This window comes from Eucyclogobius newberryi, unplaced genomic scaffold, assembly GCF_026437365.1.
Source record: "Eucyclogobius newberryi isolate DKJ021-1_F unplaced genomic scaffold, fEucNew1.0.hap1 SCAF_9, whole genome shotgun sequence".
Classification (NCBI taxonomy): Eukaryota; Metazoa; Chordata; class Actinopteri; order Gobiiformes; family Gobiidae; genus Eucyclogobius; species Eucyclogobius newberryi.
The window spans coordinates 31,377,028-31,399,021 of NW_027316532.1; the positions used below are offsets into that span (position 1 = coordinate 31,377,028).

At 39.1% G+C, this 21,994-nt stretch overlaps 1 protein-coding gene across 1 annotated transcript; it reads right to left on the reverse strand.

The window, feature by feature from the left end:
- Positions 1-279: 279 nt before the first annotated feature.
- Positions 280-21,596, reverse strand: cep350 (centrosomal protein 350). The gene is made up of 37 exons (XM_072438210.1): positions 21,259-21,596; positions 19,729-19,810; positions 19,596-19,639; positions 19,380-19,488; positions 19,154-19,310; positions 18,075-18,658; positions 17,866-17,979; positions 17,652-17,768; positions 15,978-16,091; positions 15,258-15,877; positions 15,048-15,157; positions 13,888-14,846; positions 13,663-13,798; positions 13,341-13,468; positions 13,092-13,251; positions 11,763-11,947; positions 11,523-11,686; positions 11,312-11,422; positions 11,069-11,209; positions 10,806-10,912; positions 10,637-10,717; positions 10,389-10,567; positions 10,083-10,297; positions 9,616-9,894; positions 9,349-9,498; positions 9,118-9,266; positions 6,935-7,146; positions 6,670-6,854; positions 6,439-6,541; positions 6,094-6,254; positions 5,863-5,996; positions 5,707-5,759; positions 3,971-5,619; positions 3,282-3,785; positions 3,071-3,217; positions 2,715-2,837; positions 280-2,636 (listed from the first exon to the last, which is right to left on the reverse strand). Exons 2-37 carry the CDS (start codon positions 19,802-19,804, stop codon positions 2,469-2,471), a joined length of 8,628 nt encoding a protein of 2,875 aa, XP_072294311.1. The 5' UTR covers positions 19,805-19,810; positions 21,259-21,596; the 3' UTR covers positions 280-2,468.
- Between the last annotated feature and the right edge of the window lie 398 nt (positions 21,597-21,994).

Genomic DNA, 21,994 nt, shown 5'->3' on the forward strand with positions numbered 1-21,994 from the left:
TAAAAGAACAGAGGTGCTTTTAATTATTTGCATCAACTGTTAGGGCCTAAGCCAGATAATATCTCCCATCCACAACCCACACATGAAATAGACTGCAAAAAATAATTTACATCATCAAATTTACTAGTATAATATTAATAATGTACATTTTTGTCACTGATCCTTCAAAAGATTCTTAAGGATAGAAAATGTACCAGAAATTGTACTCTTAATACTTTAACATTAAGTACGTCTGGTTGGGAAACACTGCTATGGGAGTCTACAATTACTGGCAACCAATAACAAACGAGAAACACTTTATTTACACGTCCAAAGTTCATTTGACAAACAAATATATACTTTGTACATATTTGCAAAAGACACATTGCTCAATCATCGGATACAATATCAACGGGCCATAATGGATCATTTTACAGTATTTACACCCATACAAGAATATTACAAGTACTCAAGTGCACTTTGCTAACAGCAAGGAGCACACCATTATAAATAATACATTTCAAAAATGTTAAAACATTATGACCCAACAATTTATTAATCTTAGCTCTTGGAGAATCTAACTACAAGAAATATTTACATTACAGTTGCTATTTCTTTCTCAGTTACTTGTTAAAAACAGAAGAGACATAAACAGTGTAAAAGACAGAAACCGTTCACATATGATCAAATCTACAATCAAGTGTGAGTCCATTGGTCTTAAACATGTCGAAGAATGCAAAGACCAACAAGACGACTGCATAGTTACACTGTCCTTCATATTACAATCATCTTCATACAACTGACGAGACCAACAACCCAGACATCTTGGTTGAGGTTTTTTTTGGTATTTCAGAGGATACAATTTTAAATTACACGTCATCATTTTAATAATTTACCCTTTCAGACTCAACCCATTTAAGGAGCACATTTTAAGGTCACTTTGAGGCGCTTTTAAACTATTGGGCTCTTTAGGAATAACAACAATCCCCTGGGTCAGAGAAATGCTGAAGAGAAGAAAAAGCATGACCCATCACCTGTTCCTCGGTGTCAACATAGTTCCTGATAAAAGTTATCCGTGTTTGATATTTAAAGAGACAGCGGTCTGGTATAGAAATGGGAAGAAAGAAAATGTTAAGGCAATGGGCAAAAATGGAAGCATAGAGATCGTTTTTTTTTTAAAGTTCAAAGGGCAGAAATGTGCGGTGGAAACTCTACTGGAATTTTGAGTGACTATATTATACTAGAACATTTGCTCAATTCGTTTACACAGGTCTATTATGCAACTTTGTCCAGTCATAAGAAAATATATTGTGCTCCTGTTATGATTGGACATTCTAGGTCCAGGCAAGATAAATACCATGCCAACATTTTCAGATAAAGCTGTAATTTTAGCAAAACTGTCAAAAACATCTACTGTAGCCAAACCAGATTTTATAGTGTTTGGCCAAGACTAGAATAAATATTATACCGTATTTGTCTCTATTTCTCAAAAAACGTCTTCTTTAGAACTGTTGGCTACATCATATTATTGCCACATTCACATTTATCTTTGTGCTTTTAGTTACACAGTAAAACCCCAAATATTAAAATCTATACATCTGGAAAATAAATATTCTAGAGGCGTTTTCTTTTACCGTACAACACAAATAGAGCTGCACAGTAAAAACGAAGTGGATAAAACAGTCTTCTGGATTTCTTACATGTTTGCGCATTTGATTAAATACAATTGTTACAATCACCTAACTTTCATCAACAAAGACGACCAGTGTGAAAACTAAATCTATTTCTTATAAGCGCTTTAAACTCTGGAGCAGGAAATAGTCCAGCTCCAAAGCAACAAATCCCAGGTTTGACTTTGATGTGGTGTTATTTTATGAAACGTGAGGTTTGCTTTAGGCCTGGAATAATATTTTAGGTTTTTTGAAGACGCAGATGTAAAACGTAAACATTTGTGGACAAATGCTCATTGTAGTTTTCTTGAGATTCAAAGGTTTAAGATTATTTGAGCAACTATTAAAGTCCATTCTGACAAACTATGTTATTTAAGCAAAATAACTATAAATACAAAACACGAAACATTAAATTTTATATTTACACTGGTTGTTTTTGTAGAAAAGTATGAGTTATTACAATAGACAAAATCCAGAAGGGTACACTTTCATACACGTCTACAAAGGTTCAAGTTTAGATGTAAATTATTGCAAAAAGTTTGAAAATGTAGGACAGCAGCAACTTGATGAAAATAAAGGTATATAATAAAAGGCTGGGTGGTTGGAGGTGTCTGTGTTTAAGAATGCTCACATACTACGAGGGTTATCCAGCAAAGAGATCATAGAAACTACATTGAGAGGTAACGCTGAGTCTAAAGGCATCCGAGGGCTGATATTGGCACTAAACAGGTGGAGAACTGAGCAGTTAAACTTTACTTTTCTACAGGATTTAGGAAAGTATAAAGTTTGTTAGACCTTGTATTTCTGCTGTGAAAATGTTCAGGAAACGCCGTCTCTTCTGGACCTTTTGTCATATATCTGAGAGAGCTCATTTGCTGTGTCCTTGAGCAAAGCATCAAAGATGCCGTCCGCAAGCTGCATTTTGACAAACAGCTCATCTTCATCATAATTGACCCACTGGGACTCTTCCTCGTGGAGCTCTTGCACCTGTTGGGCAAAGCATATCTGTAAACTGTCCACATTGACACAGTAAGAGAATTGATAGATCATGTTGGCAGAACTTACCAGAATGTAATCTACTCTGTCCCTCTTCTTTCTGCCAAACTTGAGCATTTTTGGCCAGTCGGTTTGTTGGCATTGATCCTTTGCGAGACCGTACAACTTCAGTACTTCAGTTGTAACAAATTTCTGTAAAAAACACAAACATTAAAACAATAAAATAAGACATTAAAATTAAAAGATGATCTGGTTTTATTATTGTAGAGAAAAACATTTAGTTGTACAATATTTAACATCCTTAAAGCTAAGGGTAAAAAAAGTTACGCATTACAATTTTAAAATGTTTTAATCCTGTTAATTTAGTTTAAAGACAGAACAAAAATAATAAAAGTGTCAAGGTGCAGTAAATGTTGGACGTTTACCTGGATTCTGCTGATGTCTCCTGCTGTTCTTACTTTGTGAAAAGATGAGGATCTGACTCTTTGCGACTTCACCCACTGAGGCTGGTCAGCGTTGGGATCTTCAGCAAAGACGTCCTGAAGGATCTCCCAAGTCAGATCAAACACAGCCTAGGCAACACAGAGGACTTCTGTTAGCAAAGGTTCAAAGTAACATTCAGTATGAAGTAATCACCTTTTTATAGCTCCTTAGACAGACAGCCTCCTGCTCCTCGCTGCAGGGCTCTTCACCAAAATATTCCTTGGAGGGGTTGGGTTTTTGCAGCTGTGTGAGGGCCTTTGCTTTGTCCCTGTCCAGGCCACAGGTTTTCCAGATCTCTAAAGTTGCAGCGTGTGCCATCTTTTCTATCTCTGGAGCCGAGTGGGGCACCACCATGGCAGGCTCCTCGGGCAGTTTGGGGGGCAGTGGGTGAGGAAGCTCAGGTCGAGGAGGACTCTTCACCTGCTGCTCTCCTGGTGATGGGACAGTCCTCCCAAAATTGCCTTCAAGCTTTTCCTGTTCTTCTTCCTCCAGCCGTTTCTGTTTAAGCCTCTGTTGTTCTCGACGAGAGCTGAGGCCGTAGTCCTCATCAAACCAGTCCTGATCATCACCAAAGTCATCCAGCTCTCGACTCAATTCCAGTTCTGCCAAACGCTTGGCGAGTTCCTCTTGACCACTGATCCCCAGCATAGGACTTTCCTGGAGAGCAGAAAATCACACAAAATCCGATGAAAACATTTGACATTACTATAATTTCTAGATTTGCGTGAATTTTAAACAATAACAATTATAGAAAATTTGACTAAGAATTATACAGTTTAATATACAGAATACATTATATATATTATACAGTATAATATATAGTATACAGATATAAAACTTACTGGACGATTGCAAAGTTCAGGAGAAGACATTTCCTCCTTTTCTTGAGTGAGAAAAAAGGGCAGGCCATCTTTCTGATCCACCGAAGGAGGTAAAGCATCTTCAACTCCTTCAAACTCATTTCTATTTATTTGGCTGGCATTAAGTATCTTTTTGGCCTTTGAATTTTTTAGTTTTGCAAATTGTTGCACTGTGTCTTCTACAAAGTTACTTAGCATTTTATCTGCCATTGAGCCCAGTTTGTCCTTCAGCCCCTCATCACTCTTCAGGTCAGAAGAAATCACGAGCTGATGGTTGAGCTCTACGTCTGATTTCTCAACAAGGTTAATAACCTCCATCTGAGCTTGTTTGTCCTCTATGAGGGGAGTGGGAGACACGTCTCCAAAAGTCAAAATGCTCTTTCCATTACGCAGAGGATGTTCCTGATGCTGAGCGTCATAGAGAGCTTTATCCAACTGCTTTAACTCAGTCTTTGGGTCTCCTGATTCACCATTTCGAAAACGCTGTTCTGTTTGAGATTTGGTTTCTTTTGTTTGATGTTTTTGGTTTTCCTTCTCTAACATGTCATCGTGAAATGAGTCATCATCTTCAGTGGTGTCTGTGTAGATTTCAAACTTATCTGTGAGAGGACTGATTTTGTCAGGAGGAGCAAAAATGCCATGACTCTCGGCACACTTAAAGTACAACACTCCATCATATGTGCCGTTGTTGCTTCCTTCAGACTTGTCCAACTCCACACCAGCCCAAAAGCCATTTGCAAAGCTGGTTGAGCCTTTAAATCTCAAAGTGCCGGGCTGAACTCCGCTGACGACAACACGGTCCCCGACGCAAAAGCCTGGCATTTCATCTGTGACTAGAGGAGTTACAGCCGCAGAGTGGTTAGAGCTCACTGCGTTTCTGCCATCAGTCTTTAATTCTTCAACATGGGCATCCAGCACACCTATAAACTGGAGACTACGATTACCATCTGCAGACAGCCCACTGAGCTCCTCGACTATTTCCTCCTCTATCTCTTTATCAAGACTGTCATTATGTGATTTCCTGGCAAGCACATCCTTCTTTAAAGAGGTTTGATCTGAACAGTTAAATGACTTTTCAGCAGATAGTTGTGAAGTTGAATTATTTTCCCTAAGCAATGGATCAACTGATGACTCAAAGGTGTTATAGCGGTCGGCTAAAGGAGGTAAAGCCTTATGTTGGCCAGTTTCCTCATTAGAGTGTGCACTAGACGAGGCTCGTGTTGGAATATCTCCTGCAGTAAACTTATCTGTAGGTGTACTTGAAGACTTAGCGGCCGCCTCTGCTTCAGGCCTGGAGTCAACATGTCTATCGAGTTCTTGGCTGAATGACGGAGAATGATGACGTGTGGATTCAGATGCTGCGTCTACATCATTTTCCATGTCTCGCTTGAGCAGACACTTGGAATCTTGATCCTCAGACAATTTGCCAAGTTCCAACTTTAGTTCCTCTTGCATTTCAGATTCATGTTCAGAAGTGACGACGTAATTTTGAGATTCTCGAGCCTGTGCTTGGGGGTTCTTTGAGGTGAGACTGCGGTCTGGGCTGTCGGGTCTTGGAGTTGGAGTCACTGTTGTTATCTCTTCATCAGAAATTGAATTCACTGAGGTAGATCTACTTCGATCAGGTAGAGCTGCAATATTTGGCAGAAAGGTTACTATAAAAGTAAAAATAAAGGTTAAACTGAAAGTTAGTTTGCTTTTGAAAATACATTACACACCTTTGTCTACCAAAGTGGGAATCCTTTCAGATTCAGAGACAACCGAGTCAGAGCTGTTAGAAAAACAGTATGAACATGATGACTTCTAATATTATTTGACATCAGTTATAAACACAAATGTGAAATGTGCCAGGAACACTCAGCTACCACCGTTACCTGTGAAGTGTCTTATCTCTAGGACGCTCTGTGCTATGGAAGACGGCTTCAGTGATTTGGGACGTGGTATCTGGTATTGAGTCTGGCTGTTTGTTTAGCTCTGCTTGGGTCTTCTCAATAAAGTGATTGTAAGTCTAAAACGCAAAGAGACAAAGTGAGAAGGCGATCACTTGGCTTGGCAGGATGACAAATTGGAGGCACGTTTTACAAAAAAAAAAGTGTTTTATTTACCTCAAGTTGCTTTAGTAGATTGGCCTCCTTAGCTTTAAGCCGCTCTTTGGTCCTCTTCTTTTGTTCTTTTTTCAGCTGATAGGCTGTGAACTTCCGTTCTCTTAGTTCTTCCTTAAGGGCCTGTATGCGACTCTCTATGTCACTCTGGTCTGATATGTGTTCTGAAAACAAATTAGAAAAAAATAAAAATTACAATGTGAAACTTGTGCAAAGGCTCTGATTAGCAAAGTTTAATCCAACTTGTGCACTGCAACTCAATCCCACTCAGGTGATTACATAAGTATGTTCCCTAACCCATATTCACATTACATTACTATTATTATTACAGTACTGTCTGCAAGTTACCAGTTTGTTTAGCGACAGGGCTGCCAGTTGTGTCCGTCTGGTTAGACATTTGGTCAACATGTTCTGAAGGAACGCCATCAACACTCTCTTTGATTGTTGACTTCTGGGTAAATTGGAGAGAAACAGAGAAATAAAACCATAAATATGAGCACAGCATCTGAAGACCTAGAGAAACATGTATGAAGATCACAACAATTCATTTAAAAGAAGCAAAGAGACATGAAATCTTACTTGTCCGTGTGGTGAAGGGGACACAGAGGTAAAGTCGTTAGTGTAGTTTGCTGATATGCTTTGGATGGCTATTTCTGAGGCAGAGGTGTTTTGAGCCCATACGCACGTTTCCTGTTGTACCTCTACATCAGTATGTATACTGGACTCAGGTGTGGCTGAGGAGAGCTCCACTTCCCCTGTGAAATCTGTAAAAAAAAAAAAAAACTCTTGTAGTCAAAACTGTATTTTCGTGAAAAAAATGTTTGACACAACGGTGTAGTTTTACCTTTTTGCCTTTGACTCGTGTTGAAGTCCTTTTCCCCCTCTGAAAGATCATGTCCTTTATTTTGAGATGTTTGCTCATCCCATGCAGCCAGGGCCTTCTTCTCCATCTTACGGACTTCTGCTTCCTCCTGGTCAAGTCGCTGTTTCCACAGCAGGAGTTCTTCAGCATGGCGGCGCCTTTGCATCAGCTGCTGCTCGCGCTTGGTAAGGAACCTACAAAAGAAAAGGCACAAATTAAAGTATAGATTTAACATAACAGACTCGAGGGAGTTAAACAGCCACCAGTTTAACACAATACCGCAACCTCTTTCAGTAACACACACACAGGCAAAGACATACTTGCTTTGATTCTGTTTATATCCAGGCACAATTCAGGCACCCAAAGAAAAATATTAATGAAACATCATTCAGAGGAAAAGGAAAAGTTGAAGGTAACTGTGAAAATGTCACACATGCACCAGGAAGGTTCAGTCAAGTGAATGCAGGTAACAAGTGTTTAACACAAGATTTGATATAGATCAATAAATTAATGTAAAAGTGTTTGTGCCATGTTCAATACCTGAGAGATGAATGCATGCAGAGGAAACTGTTACAGTCATTACACTACAGCATTATTCAGCCTCAATTCAATAGAGGCATTTTGTTTGACCTAGTGTTTACTGATGAGGTCAGGTACTGGAGCTGTTCATTTCTCAAGTGCCATTAAGGCCAATTGTCATCGATACTTATTCTGTAATTCTATGCACCAGTTACCAAAAAAATTATTGTTTGCTTAAGCCAGTGCATCTTACTGCATAATATTAGAATTGTTATGTGTGCATTATTTAAGTACCAACTAGAGAGTTTGGGTTTCATATCAAGAGATATATCTGAAATAATCAGTTTTTTTTTTCTTCAAAGCGTTAAGCGTTAACGTTGTGATTGGATTATTTCAGTAAGTAACCTTTGCTCGAATTTTCATTGAAATCCAAAGCTTGAAATCACACACCCAGAAATAAAAAACAACTAATCCTCATCATACACATTCCAGGCCTGACTATGCCCAGTGCCGGCGGATGAACACAAGCATGTTCCATGGGAGAGGAGCGGCGGGCTAAGGGGTGAAGAGCATTACACATCAACTGTTGTACAGTACCTGACCAACTGGTTGTAGATAAAAAGCTGGAATTTAGGGTGAAGGTTAGGTAGACAAACACTTAACGACGCCCAGTGTTGGGTAGTGAACATAGAGAAGAAGTAATGAACAGGAGAGCAATGTCTAAAAGACAGACACACAACAGTCACACAAAACGTGAGACAAAGACAAAAGCAGAGGGAAACACATGTACACAGGGAGAAGAGGAAAGAGAAGACTGGTATGAGTGATGCATTCTGTGAGTTGTAAACAACATGACTTGACTAATATACAAGCATGAATTTAGCAGTGATAAATGTGAATACAATTAAAGTAATTTGGTGCGTTCTGCATTGATGCAACTAGAGGTATGTGAATACTCTCTGTAAACACGCAACACTTCTAATAAAGGGATCTCGTCTGCAGCTAGGGCCAATATACAGGAGCTAGTAAAGTCTGCTTAGCATATTCTAAGAAATACATGAAGCATGCTCATCTATTCATCCTCTCAGATGAAGAATGAACACGGCATTGTTATGGCTCATTTCATAACTTAGCTAGTAGTTAGCTAAATTGGCCTTTTGTTTTTTCAGACAGTGGAATCAACATCCAGATCAGTCTGAAATGTCTTTAGATATTCATAAGTTTACTCGAAACTGGAAAAAGCACATCCTAGATATTCAACGGTGCCAACATCAGCATAGATTATAGTTTTTTTGATCGGTCTGAACTAATTTTGTAGTTTTAGACATTGATTTGTTTTACAGTGTATTTTACGGAGCTAGTGTTAAAAATGAAATGTAGCGTAATTGTAATGAAATGTGTGCTTTTGCATTACTGTTGTTATGTATTCACCAGCCCAGGGACTGCAGATGGAAAGTAGCAGTAGCTTAATCTGGTACAGATCATCTTTTCTCTTGAAGATGAATGATTTTGTAAATGGTCTCTGACAAATAAAGACTAAACTAAAACAAAACAAGAAATGTACAATACAGTAAGTTATTGGCTGTGAAGCTAAATAATAACATCACACTATGAACAAGACACTAAGAAAATATTTAGTCCTTTACTTTTCATCCGTTTGAGAGCGCATCTTCTTCAGCTTCTGCATGATGCTGCTGGTCTCACTTCCAGATATAGAAACAGAGGGAGAAGGACTGCGGACATTCGGAGCTACATTTTCCAAGTTGGACGATGCCACTTCGGACAAAGATGTCTCCTTAAAGACAGTGAGGAAAATCAGCTGTCACTTCTGTAATCTGATACAAAATTATGTTTAACGTTCAGGAGTTTAAACTCACAGATGGGGCTTCAGTGGCAGCACACCGGAGACGCTCTTTGAGTTTTAGAGTGGAGGACCTCATTCTCTCGATTTCTTGTTGTTGTTTCAGAAGCAGCTGTCTCTCTTTTCTTGCAGCTTTGTTTGCCTCCTGCAGCTGCTTGATCTCAGCCTAAAGCAACAAATACAAAAGGTCTTACATTTTTATCTAGTTCATATAAAAGCCATGTTAGGTCATTTGGTTTGACGTTTTCTGGCCAGACTAATGTTTAGAGCAGACATGGCTAACCTGCTCTTGCTGGAGTTTGAGCATAAGGCCTCTCTGTTTCTTCTTTATAGGAGGCATTTTGTCATCCTCCCCTTTGTCTCTCAACTTTTTCTTCTGGTGTTCCAGCCAGGCCAGTTCAGTGCGTGTTTTTTCTTTGAGGGCTTTTTGACGAAGACGCAGCAATGCGCTTTGATGCTGCAGTCTGACCTCTTCATCCTTCATGTACTGACGGACCATTTCCAAAGTGAAATGAGAGAAGCTGTCCTGTCCCCCAGAGAAGGCTGAGGACACCTCTTGGTGCTGTAAAAAAATATTTAATTTTAATCAAACAGGAATTTATTTTTTAGTCATCTATTTTTGTAGCATTGGTTCCTGTAAACAATATAGTGAAAATTTTAATTTATCAAATCTTTAAAACAACCCGTGCAATATAACATAAGCAGTCAACATATTGACTACCCCTACATATGTCCATCCAAAACGTTTACCTTTAGTATATTGTGAGCCACTAAAGCTGCTGTCCCGTTGTGGCCTGCAACATCTTCCTCTGATTCATCGTGATGCTGTAATTTCTTGTCCAAACTCTCTCTGCGATGGGCCTCCGACGGCAATAAGGAGCGGAAGGAGCGTTCTTCAATCTCGTCTTCAGTTATTGACTCATCAAACTTGTGAGAATACTCTGTTGCAACTGATGTAGTGTCTCCTGGTGACGCACAACACAGACACTAAATATTGTCTATTACTGGTATCAACTGTCCTAAACATGTGCAATTTTGGCACTGTGTGAATAGTACCTTTTTCTTCCACAGCCGATGGAATGCTGTTACTGCAGAGAGATTCGTTTGCAGCTGTAGGAACTTCCTCCTCAATGGAAATGCTTCCCTCTGCTCTATCAGTCTTCTCTTTAGGTAGCTCATGCCTCCTTTCGTTATGCTCAGAAGATAAACTGTGGTGGTAGTTTGACTCAGGTTCACTGATACAATTAAGCAAGTGTTAGTGTCTGTGCTCTCTTGCAAGTGAAATGATGAAACATAAATCATACCTGAGTCCAGGACTTCTGAAGGATTCAGAGTCAGAACGATCAGAGGGGTGCTCATCTGTTATGGTTCTACTCGACTCATAACTGTGCATGGGCAAAAAAAAAAAGTATAAATAGGAAGTATCTTTCACTCATTATTCAAAAAGTAGACACTGAAAAGCTTGTCATTTACCACACTTTGTCTCTAGTCTTTGCATGAGAGTTTTCTCTCAATCGTTCAGAAGTGTGGACAGAAGCAGCGTTATAAGTCATCAAATGAGCATGTGCCATTTCTGTCATCTGAAAAATAAAAACATAATTTACAACCATTTTACAATACTTTCTATCCTCCACATTTACATTTAGCTTGTTTCCGTAAACCAACAATCAAACAACTTTACTAAAAATGGGACCATGGGCTGTTTTCCAGATAGAGAAAAGGCAGTGATTGCTTACTTCTTTGATGTGCCGGGCAGTGTCAGCCGTGTACCGCGCTGCCTCAGCCTGTTGACTCATCATCTTTGTTGTTGCTTCCTGGAGGCCTTCCAGAGTCTCCTTGTGATTCGCAGCCAAACCTTCCTGCAGTTCTGTGTGGGCCTGAAGAAACAAATATTTTGAACAATACATAAAAAGGACAGGATACAGCTTGAAGAATTAAAAAAAAAAAAAAAACCTTTATGGCCTTTTATTGTAACATACCCGGGCGACTCTTTGCCGGTTTTCCTCCATTTGCAGCTTTGCCTCAAGAGCCTCTCTCTCCGTCTTGATCTTCAGTTCATACAATTCCTCCTGATGTTGCTGCTGCTTGGCCTAGAGGATTAAAGTTTAGGTTCCAGAAGTAATTAGCAAATTAAATTGTTATAATTAATAAAAACAAAATTAAACTTTTGGACCCCAAAAGATGATTCACCTGAAGTATTTGGGCCAAGGATGCACTTTCATGTTGAGCCACAGAGACACCCATCAGTCGCTCGATGTCGCCCAGCTGCCGCACCGACTCTTCAATAGAATCTAAGTAATGGAGTTCTGCGGCCATTCGCTGCTGTAGAACTGCAGGAGAATACTGCAAATCACCTGGAAAAAACGAAATATGAATATAATGGACATTCAAGAGGCCATACTAGTTCAGTTGGTGCTGGTTTAAATTTACCTGACGCGTTGACATCTGACAGGCCAGAGTATACTGCTGCGTTTGTGTTAGCTGCATTTTCTGGAAAGCTTCTCCTTAAAGGCTCACTAAAGGAGTTTGACTCCAAAGAATTTTGATCCAGGGATCCAGGAGGAGATTGCCTAATCTTGGTGGATGGTGGAGACATCTTCTTTTCCAAATTTGAACTAGCAACATAGTTGGAAATTACAACATTAATAATTTACTCCTGCAATATTAAAAAAAAAAAAGTTAAAGCATTGTATAGTCTTGCGCAGTCGAGTGGTCTAGGCTGCAGCACAAAAGCTGGGCTGTGTCAGCCTTGCATTGTGAGATTGGTTCTGAGAACAGTAACTAAATGTCTCAACCTCAATTTTCACCCTCATTTCAGGCTTATATCTGTCCTATCCAATATAGCCTACGAAAGGCAAAAAAACAATTCATCTCGAATTTCTCATTTACATAACACGTGTCATTACTAGACAAACGGCTAATGTGGCCACTAATGTGGCCTAATAGTGGCCAGCTAATGGGAATTTTAATAAAATAATATGACCGGTATGTGTGCCACAGAATAATTCAGAATGGCTTGGGTTTGTCTAAAATAAATTCTAGGTTGTGAAGCTGAGGTCAAAACATAAACATTGTTACGCTCAGTGACAAAGGTCATTTTTACTGAACTTTTAGAAAAAATATTTGCAAATTTATCATAGCAATATAAACCGTTGTTATATAAACTTAGGCTGGTGAGGCGGGTAACAGCGCAGGAATGTGCCATAATCATGAAAATACTATTATATAGATTAAATACCACTAGAGGGAAAAGGAATTTCAGAGAAAAAAAAAAGCTTCATTTGGCAAAAAGCCCAGGCTGTGGTAACGCTGACTGACCCAAACAGCCCCTAAAACAAAATACCCAGTGTCTCTGGTCTGAACCAGAGCCTCCTCATGTTTCTAGAAACTACAAACCCTTGAAAGCCTGGACTGTCTAACTCTGAGAGTGCCTTTAGTATTGAAGACCATACATTTTAATAAGGCCGTACATACTTATATATAGAATATATATAATAAATAAATATATACATACAAGTACACATATATACACATATCCATATATATACATATACACATATATATTCAGAATAAATATATACATAACCGTATAATTTCAAGATCTTTAGTGGAAAGAAATTGAATATAACTATGAATGAGGAAAAACTGAAGTAGCAGAAAAATTTAACCTTCTTTGCCAAAAACAGACCTGGACAATGGAGGCATTACACAGACGAAAGAAAGGTTGTAGGTCTAAAAAAAAGAAAAATAAGATTGTACCTTTGGTGAGAGAGTCCAGAGATGTCTTCTGAAGTCACCTGGCTCTGTTCAGAACTTCTTTTTAAGTCCCATTTCCTGCATTCAGATGATAGTGCTTCTGAGTGAGGCGAACTTTTGTGCTCCTCCACCAAAGTAGCGTCACTCTGATCTGAAATCTTGCCTGAGGAGGAAAAAATATATATTAAAAAATGTACAAGATACATCTTATGTCTTAGATAAACATGAAATGTGAATGAAAGAATAAGACACCTCTTATTTTGGTAGAATTCTTTGAATGAGGTGAAGAACCAGGTGTGGAGCAAGAGGAACGATGTGGCGACTGCACAGATGAATGTCCCGTGGATCGCCTCAATAACTCTTCATAATGGTTACTTGAACTGTTTAATATAAACATTTCTTAGAAGTTTGGAGATTGAATCTCATGTTATACAGAGCCATCCATTGATATAGGTACACATAATAAAATATGTACGGTAATAATAATTCTAATACTGTATCTTCTGGTTTGAGGTTGAGCCTTTCTGATTACTATCATAGAAACACAAGTGAACAGGGTGTTTAATTAAATTACCTCAATGCATAGTTGTCCTTTTGGCCACTGGCTCCACTGCTCTGAGTTGCCACAAAGTCATTCTCATATTCTAAATCATGACTACCCGAGGGCAGCAGATGCACAGGAGAGCTCCTCTCTGAAAATGTACAGTACAGAAAATGAATTTACTATCAATATCACTTTGCACATAATGATTTCAGAGAAGCTCCTCTGTAGTTCTAAGCAAGCACTTCGTGAACTAACCTTTAACGTTCCCTTGAAGGCTCTTTGTGAAAATATTAATGACACTTAAAGGGCTTCCTTTGTTAAACTCTTCCCAAGCAGGCTTTGAGTTTTCCTGAGAAGCAAGTAATGAGTTGAGAGTGGCACACTTTTCAGCATCCTTTTGGAACTCCGACATACGTTGATGACTTTTTCTTAGAGAATGCAGCACTGCCCCCTGGTGGTCATAGGGTCTAAATGGATTAGCAGACTGAGGAGGACTGTGGTCACCATCATTGAAACTTCCTTCACTTAAAGGACCCTCACTGATGGACTCTGAACTATCATGGCCATCTGGGAAATTATTCTCCATACACGGGATTTCATAGAGTTGTCTGTTTGTCTTAGGATTTTCTTCCATGGAATTGGCCAACCATTTTCTGTCTTGAAAAGAACTGCTATGTGGAACTGTGCTTGATTGTGGGCGATTCCAACTGTTGACCCTTCTATTCTTTTCCAATGGAGTCTTAAATACAACAAAATCTTGTTCAGGAAAACCAGTCCTATTGTACATAGTTTGGGCTCCTGACATTCTTTCAGTATTGAAAGCAATGTTTTCACTTTCAACTTCAGTCCAGCTGCGGTCATCACCACGGTTGTGTGAGGACCTGGGAGCCAGTATTGTGTCCACATCCACAGCAGTTGTTAATCCATAAGTGAACTTCTCCCCAGCAAGCTGACATGCTTCACTCTCTATACGGTTGGATAGGGACTTGGCCGTGGCCTTCAGGGCTTCAATACGAGACTTCTTGTCCGGTGAATGACTAGGTGCAGTGATAGGTCTTTTAGTTTGCTTTTCACTTGCAGCTATTGCACTCTCAAGTCTGAGGAGCTGAGAAAGAAGATGCTCATTACTGCATGCAGGACCAGTCACAGGTAGTGTTGTGGGTATTAAATGTTCAAAGTGTGCTGATGAGGATACTCCAAATTCGAAGTCATTTCTAAAGGGAAAGTAAAACATATTTTAGCATTACACAGATGTGAAGTTTTCTTAATTTTTCCACACAACAAATCTCAAAAAAATATTACTTTTAAAGCAAATTAAATGTGATCATGGCCATACAGGTAATCACAACTGGCTTGTGACTTAAACCCCATGAACCATTATGAAACAATCATACGCCAGTGTAAATGTAAGTTACCGGGAAATTGGGTGATGATTTAAAGATTGGTCACTGCTTGATGGGCTTTGAGCTTGCTCCAGTCTTATGTTTTCTTTATCCGACTCTCCGGACGGTTGGTACAATGGTCTCTGTAAAAGCAAATATTGAGGAAAAAGCAATGACAATTCTGACATTGCGGCTTGCTTGCCCCTAATACATACTTCAAATTCCAACAGAAACAACAGTTACCATTTGTCTCGCCTCCTCCTCCAGTTGTGCCCCTTCCAGCAGTTTGTTGAAGGGCCCTTGAAGTTGCACTTGCCCTGGCACTGAAGTGGAAGAGGCCACCGTTTTGGCAACTTCCCTCTGCTTTCTATACAGCTCCTGCAGTCTCTGTTGTCTCTTCTCTGCCTCCTCCCTCTGCGCGTTCTTTTCTTCTACCTGTTGCTTTTTTCTTTTTTCTTGTTGTTGGACAATGTATTGGCGAACTGTATCTGCATCATAGTGGCGCTTTTTCTGCACTGCCTCATCTCTGTTGACAGTTTGTGATTGATTGGACGGACTGGCGCTACGACATCCTCGTGCTGACGTGGTTCCCCATGAAGAGACAGGAGCCCTTGTTCTTGAGCCTGAACTCCCTCGGACTTGTCTGTGACTAGTCCCCCGCCGGGATGTGGCCCTGGCTCGCTCTCCCCTCTCTGTAGATTTGAATTGAAGCTGGAGGTCGTCTAGTAGTCCCTTGATGTCGGCGGACAATATGTCTGACCCCACCGGCACAGGTTCTTGAACCGGCGGGGAAGAGGTTTTAGCTGTGTTTTGAGGACAATTTAGTTCTGCACATGGTTCTGAACTGGATCTACAGTGGGAGCCTGGACAAAATTAGTGTGAGAAAAACAAACAAATGAATATTTGTATTTACTCAATGTATAATATTATACAAGGTAAAGTATAAGTGTAATTTTAATTTACCTTTTTGATTTTTTCTCCTAGTTTTCTGAGACTCTTCAAAGGTCAACGTGGGATCTTTGCCTAGTACCATCTTCACAAGCTTTTGGCCTTCCCGCCATGATGCAGGACATATCACTGCATAAATACAGAGAATATGGTCTGGATACAGGAGTATACAAACTCAACAACACACTCAATCAAATCCAAATTGCTATTTAAAATATTACAAATATCAAATGAGTGGATAGTCATTTAATGAAAACACAGCAGAAGTTTAGACCTCTACAAAAAGAAATACATGGGATTATTGTATTAGTTTTGCCAATCTTCTTTTAAATGTTAACACCCATGTATGTGGCAGTGAACTGAATCCTGACTGGAAAACCAAATCTACTTGCTATCCCAATTCTTGTCAGAAAAAAAAGGAATTGGATTTTTATTTTCTTAAACTTGTGCAGATCGAAAAGGGAATACTATGCAAACAATTGTGCACAGTCAACTAGGCAGAGGCAGGCTTCCCTCTTGAAAGTGAAAGTCAGCAGTGTACTGGATGGACGAGGCAGCTGTACTCAGTTAAACATCAAGGAGCCTATTTATTGAAATCCACATGACAGCTCACAACACACAAGAACTAATAACACATTTACAGACATCTAGTTCATTACAGAATCATCATTCAATATATAACTTATTTTTCTGACAATTTATGATTATAATTATTGTAAAGGTTTGTCAGACAAAATTCTGTGAGTAAATAATCTAAGGATCTGTAACCTAGACACTACTTGGTGGTGATTACTGCGCAAATGTCAGATGTCAGACATACTGGACATTTCAAAGAAGCTTTGAGAATAACACCTACCCTGAGCAGTGCATAGTTGCTCAATAATTCAAGTCAATGGCAAGTTACAGGCTGATGCTAGTTTGCAGCTCACAATTATCAAGCACAAATAAGGGGGAAAAACAGAAAAATAAAAAAATCTATTTGTGAAATCTAATTTCAGTTCAAGCCATGGACAACATGTAACTACAGATATATTTATTGATTAAAAATAGTGTTTATAGGCAGCTGACAAAAAAAAAGTGTATTGTTGTATTGTCTGTTTTAAATTGGGTTAATTGGGGGACATCACTGTTATTCTGTCTCCTAACAATGAATTTTAACGGCTGAATATTTGCACAGCCCGAAGGAGCCAATCACTTTAAAGTAGCCAATGAGATGACAGACAGGCAAGGCTTCTATCTTCTCCTTAAGGCACTTTGTAAAAAAAAAAAAAAAAGTATGTTTGTACTGGTGTGAGCTGCGCTGAAGTTAACTTTTATCCTTGAGTTAGTAGCCGAGTTGAGAGCATTTTAATCCAGTGCTGCCGCAGTCAGAGTGCACTAACAGCAGCATCACTCTGGAGTTGCATTCAGCTGCACTACGGTGTAGCAGACACACAAACTACACAGAAAAATTGGTGTTGTGCTAAACATTAGGGCATTGAGCGGTCTGGAAATTAGGTGTAACATGTGCACGGCCTGAATTTGCCCGATAGCCGACATCTCCATGTGCTCATATTGGAAGGCCATAATGGACACTAACATGTTAGAGAGCATTGAAACAGATCTGATGTACATTTTAAAGTCTGGTTGTAGACGCATACATTTGAATTACCTACAAACCTGCAACAACAATGCAACATAAACAATTACCTGGTTTTGCAACATCAGAAGCTGGGATAATCTTCTGGACTTTCCTCACAGGTTTATGGTGCTTTCTCTCTTTGGAGACATCTTCCTGCCCTCTCTGGAGCTGTGATTTTGTGCGGTCTGTAAAAACAGAAAAATAACATATCAGACTGATATGGCTGAGGAAGAGTGCTTGAGAAGAATCCCTAGAACTGTTGCATCATAGAAATCCTCTCACCTGCAAACTGTCGAGACAGGTCTTTATAAATGTCTCTGCTGAGGTTGTGGAAGTCCTCTTCATGCCAGATTTTTCCATCGGGGGTCTGTATTTTTGTTTCAGTACAATTAAATCCTAAAAAACAAAACATAAATCTTGTGTACATTTAAATGTTTTATTTTTCTACAGTTGCACATATTATCTTCAAATCAAAATGTAAAGCAACATACCTTTATAAATAGGTGCAGATGGTGCAGGTGCAACTTTCCGTACTTTCATTGTCGGAACGGTGAAAGTGCTACAGTTTCCAGTTCCAATAAGTGGCTGTTCTAAATAACTACCCATCTTTTCTTTTTCAGCAGTCTCCTCTAGATGTTGTCTCTGCTTTCGGATTCGCTCTTTTAGTTTTTCCAGTTTGTCATCTGGTTGGTGACGTCGAAGGTTTTCCAAGCGCTGTGAAGCTGAACCAGGACTCGTGGATGGAGTACTTCCACTTTCTTTACTGTCAGTGTTCTGTAGATGTTGTGCTTTGAGAGAGTTGTTTGACAAAGTGGCCTCTTTTGTTAGGGCCCGAGGGTGAGACAGATTAGTCCTTATTGTGTCCAAAGCTGGTAGGTCATTGAGGTAGCGGACCTCCATACGTTCCATGGTGGAGGAGTCTCTGTCTGTCTGCTTGTCCCTGGTGTCTCTCTGGTACACAAGATGACTAAGAACAGGATTTGAATTAGATGGCTGGGATGAGAACGAAGACCCTGGCGCAGACTGCAGACTGGAGTGGTCAAGAGCAGAGGGATGTGGTGAAGGGGTGGCTTCTCTGTACACAAACCAGATTACACAGGATTAGGAAGATCTGGATTTACTCTGAATTTACCACTTGCTGTGCAGACTGTATAATATATTTACATTAAAGCAACAGTACATAACTTTCTGGAGGTGGAAAATCACCAGCGTGATTACATGGAAATAGAGAGCTGAAACCATGCTTCTGAACATTCTTTGTGGTGATAGATACATGTTATGCTGTACAGTGAAATAATATAGCTAAAGAAACAACTTTTCCATGAAAAAAACATTTTTTTATCTGTGTATTTTGAGTCAAAAAAGTTATCTCCTGAGGCTCCAACTATCAGTGTTTTAGACTTTGGAACAATTTTTTTTATATACCAGTACATCTTTTTTCCACATACAAATTTGGAGTATTAATAACTTTCTTATTTTAAGCAATACAACAAACGTTATGTACACAAACAATTAGCAACAAAAGCTATGCAAGCATACTGCAAAATATTTTTTTTAAATGGTTAGTTACCTATAGGAGGCTAAAGGCTCCCTGAATTCCACATAGGTGCGAGCAGTGTTGTCCTGGGTGGAGTTCTGAAGTGGGCCGCGAGAGTTACTCTTTTCTGGACTTTGTGAACTACGGCTTATTTTTGTGGCTTTTTCTTTTTGATCACCTTGTTGTCCATCTGTAGTGAACAAAACATTAACACAAAGAATACCGTAACTTTCTGACATGTCTCTAAATAGATGACTACCTTTGCATTCATCTTTTCTCAAGGTTTTTTTCTTGGAGGGTGCTTTAATAGACTCCAGTAAAACTCCTGTTCCCGGACCTGCCTCTAGTTTGTTTTCTATCTGCCGCAACTAAAGAGCACAAACAAATTAATACAGTAATCACATACTGTGAAATTGTGAACATGAATTTGTGTGAATTTTATCAACTTGTGATTTCGGTCACTTCATGTACTTACAGCAGCTTTGGACTGTGCCAAGCCTTTCCATGCAGCTGTTAGCTCTACAGATAAAAATAATTATCATAAGAATAAACACACAAAAGAATCACCCAGATTAGGTATTAATTTCAAATTGAAAATGGGCACATACCATCACTGACATCATGAGCTTTATGATTTGGGCCAGACGATTGTTTAACTTCTTCTGCCCTCCTGCTTCTCCTCATTGTCTCCTGCAAATAGATCTGCCATTAAACACAACCAATCCACTGGCTTCCTGTTTGATTATTACTGCATTCCATTTACAGTACAATCTTGATCACATAATTTAAATGGCAAACCAATGTACACAACAAATCAAAATGTTGCATTTTTATATCGGTAAAAAGTGTAGAAAAGCCCAACCAGGGACGGGAGTTGAAAATTACCAGTGGCTATAAAACTTTGTATGCATAGCATTGGCTACAAGCTTTGTTTTGTAACTATGAATAATTGCACTGTCCCTGTTAAATAATTCAAATGAAATTGCACAGTAATAATATCCATTGGACTTAAGCTGAATCAATACAATCCTTCCATTTAAAAACAGGTTGTACCAGCAGCACATTCCTCAAAAGCTTTCCATGCTGGGTGGACAAGTGTCACATGTCACAATACTTCCATAAACACCTGTCCTACTTAACGTTGTATAAGGTCACGGACAAATGTACATTTTCTTTGATACTCGGAATGAATAGTTTACATGACTTTGTTGCTTGTGTAGCATCAAACATCCAGTTCTGGATGTACTATTTTACAGATTCACACCAAACTGACATTTAATGTGATGGTGATAGTGCTTCAGCACAGGGCTGAACCATTGAGTCATATGAAATCTTCAATTATTAGGGAGGGTTTTTTTGAATCGTGAGGTCCACAGAAAATCCTAAGCAAGTTAAAATTGGGAAAAAACATGTGGTTTGCTGCAGAAGTCAGACTTTGGAAGAATATATTTTTATCATGTTAAATGCCACAGATTAAAAATCGGTATAGTTTATGTTGACATTCAGTAATCAAAGTTGTTTTTATTTTGTTTTAGGAAAGTAAAATTTAATCGAAAGCAGAAATCGATCAATTCATTGTTTTGGTTTTTTTCATATTGCCCAGCACTACTTCAGCACCAGCCTCTCTCTGGTAGTGGCACTTGTGACTAAGTATAACAACATTCCTGGAGTGACTTGTGTTATGAAAACTCTGGTAAAATGCTAGATGAAAAATATTAATAGTGTGTATACTTTGGCATTGATAGGAGAAATTGCAGTGGATAACACGCTCATTAGAAATAATCACTGATGCTAGGATTAATATATTTTGCCGTTTACGGCTCAGAATGACCCTACCGTAAGTCTGTTTAATTGTTGTTTTATCGTTAGCCTTTATATTGGTATACAATTATGCATGACATGTTAATTCACGTTACATTGTTCCAAATTCCCCAATATGACTTGATTACGGTGATGAAAGACACGATGGGAAATAAACCTAGAGTAAACTCAAGTGTGCCATTAGAGACTTTAATGTTAACTCAGACAATTATTGCCCAAGGCAGATATTTGACGGGAGCAGCAAACTCGAGATCAGCTTAATGTTAGCTTCTTAGCTCTCAAAAAGCTTGCATACTTTTAAAGGTGACCGTGTTTACCTTTTAGTAGACAATTCGAAGAAGGAAGCCGCCCATGTCCATTATAATGCCGTCATTTTGAAGAATCCAAACTTCTTCCGACTTGCTCAGCTGACTGTTCGCTAATGCTAGCAGCTAAGTTAGCCAAACGATGCTAGCTAGTATGCCAACTAGGCTAAGAACTTTTTCTAGTGACATGGACTTAATGTGATTTTAAATTTGGTCCAAGGTCTTTAAAATGAATAGACGAAAAGTATTTCAAAACAGAAACGTAAATAGTCCCCTAATAAAACCTTTCCCGGGTAACTGTGTTGATGTTTCGGGTGAAACTAGTATCCAAGCAGCTCGGGACGAGATCACTGAGCCGGGCATCGCGAGACTAGCACACAGGCCCCGCCTTGCATACGTACAAAAAACACGTCTATCCAAAAGTACGGTACATTATCAGCCAAATACTGCGAAAATTAATGACTTAACAATGAACGATATGAAGATACTGAGACACTGGCATAGTGACACGTTTGAACCAAAAAAAATAAAAATACTTGATCACTAAAGTAAATTATTATTTTTTATAACTTTTTTTTTTTCTATTTTACTCAAAGATAGGGCATAATTTCAACGTGATTCCCGAAACACCAATGGGCACTGGCCATGGGCTTGGTGCAGTTATTATTATTGTTTTTGTGTATTTTCTATTCTCTAACGGAATCGCTCCTCGGCTCGTCAAAACGAGCACAAGAAAAACGCGTGTTTA

Excerpts from the sequence above, each read along its gene's own strand:
- cep350 (XM_072438210.1), bottom strand. The coding sequence starts at position 19,804 with ATGAGGAGAAGCAGGAGGGCAGAAGAAGTTAAACAATCGTCTGGCCCA. Across the intron at positions 5,760-5,862 it reads AGAGATAAGACACTTCACAG|CTCTGACTCGGTTGTCTCTG; the intron begins GTAACGGTGGTA and ends TTTTTCTAACAG. Across the intron at positions 5,620-5,706 it reads TCCCACTTTGGTAGACAAAG|CTCTACCTGATCGAAGTAGA; the intron begins GTGTGTAATGTA and ends CAAATATTGCAG.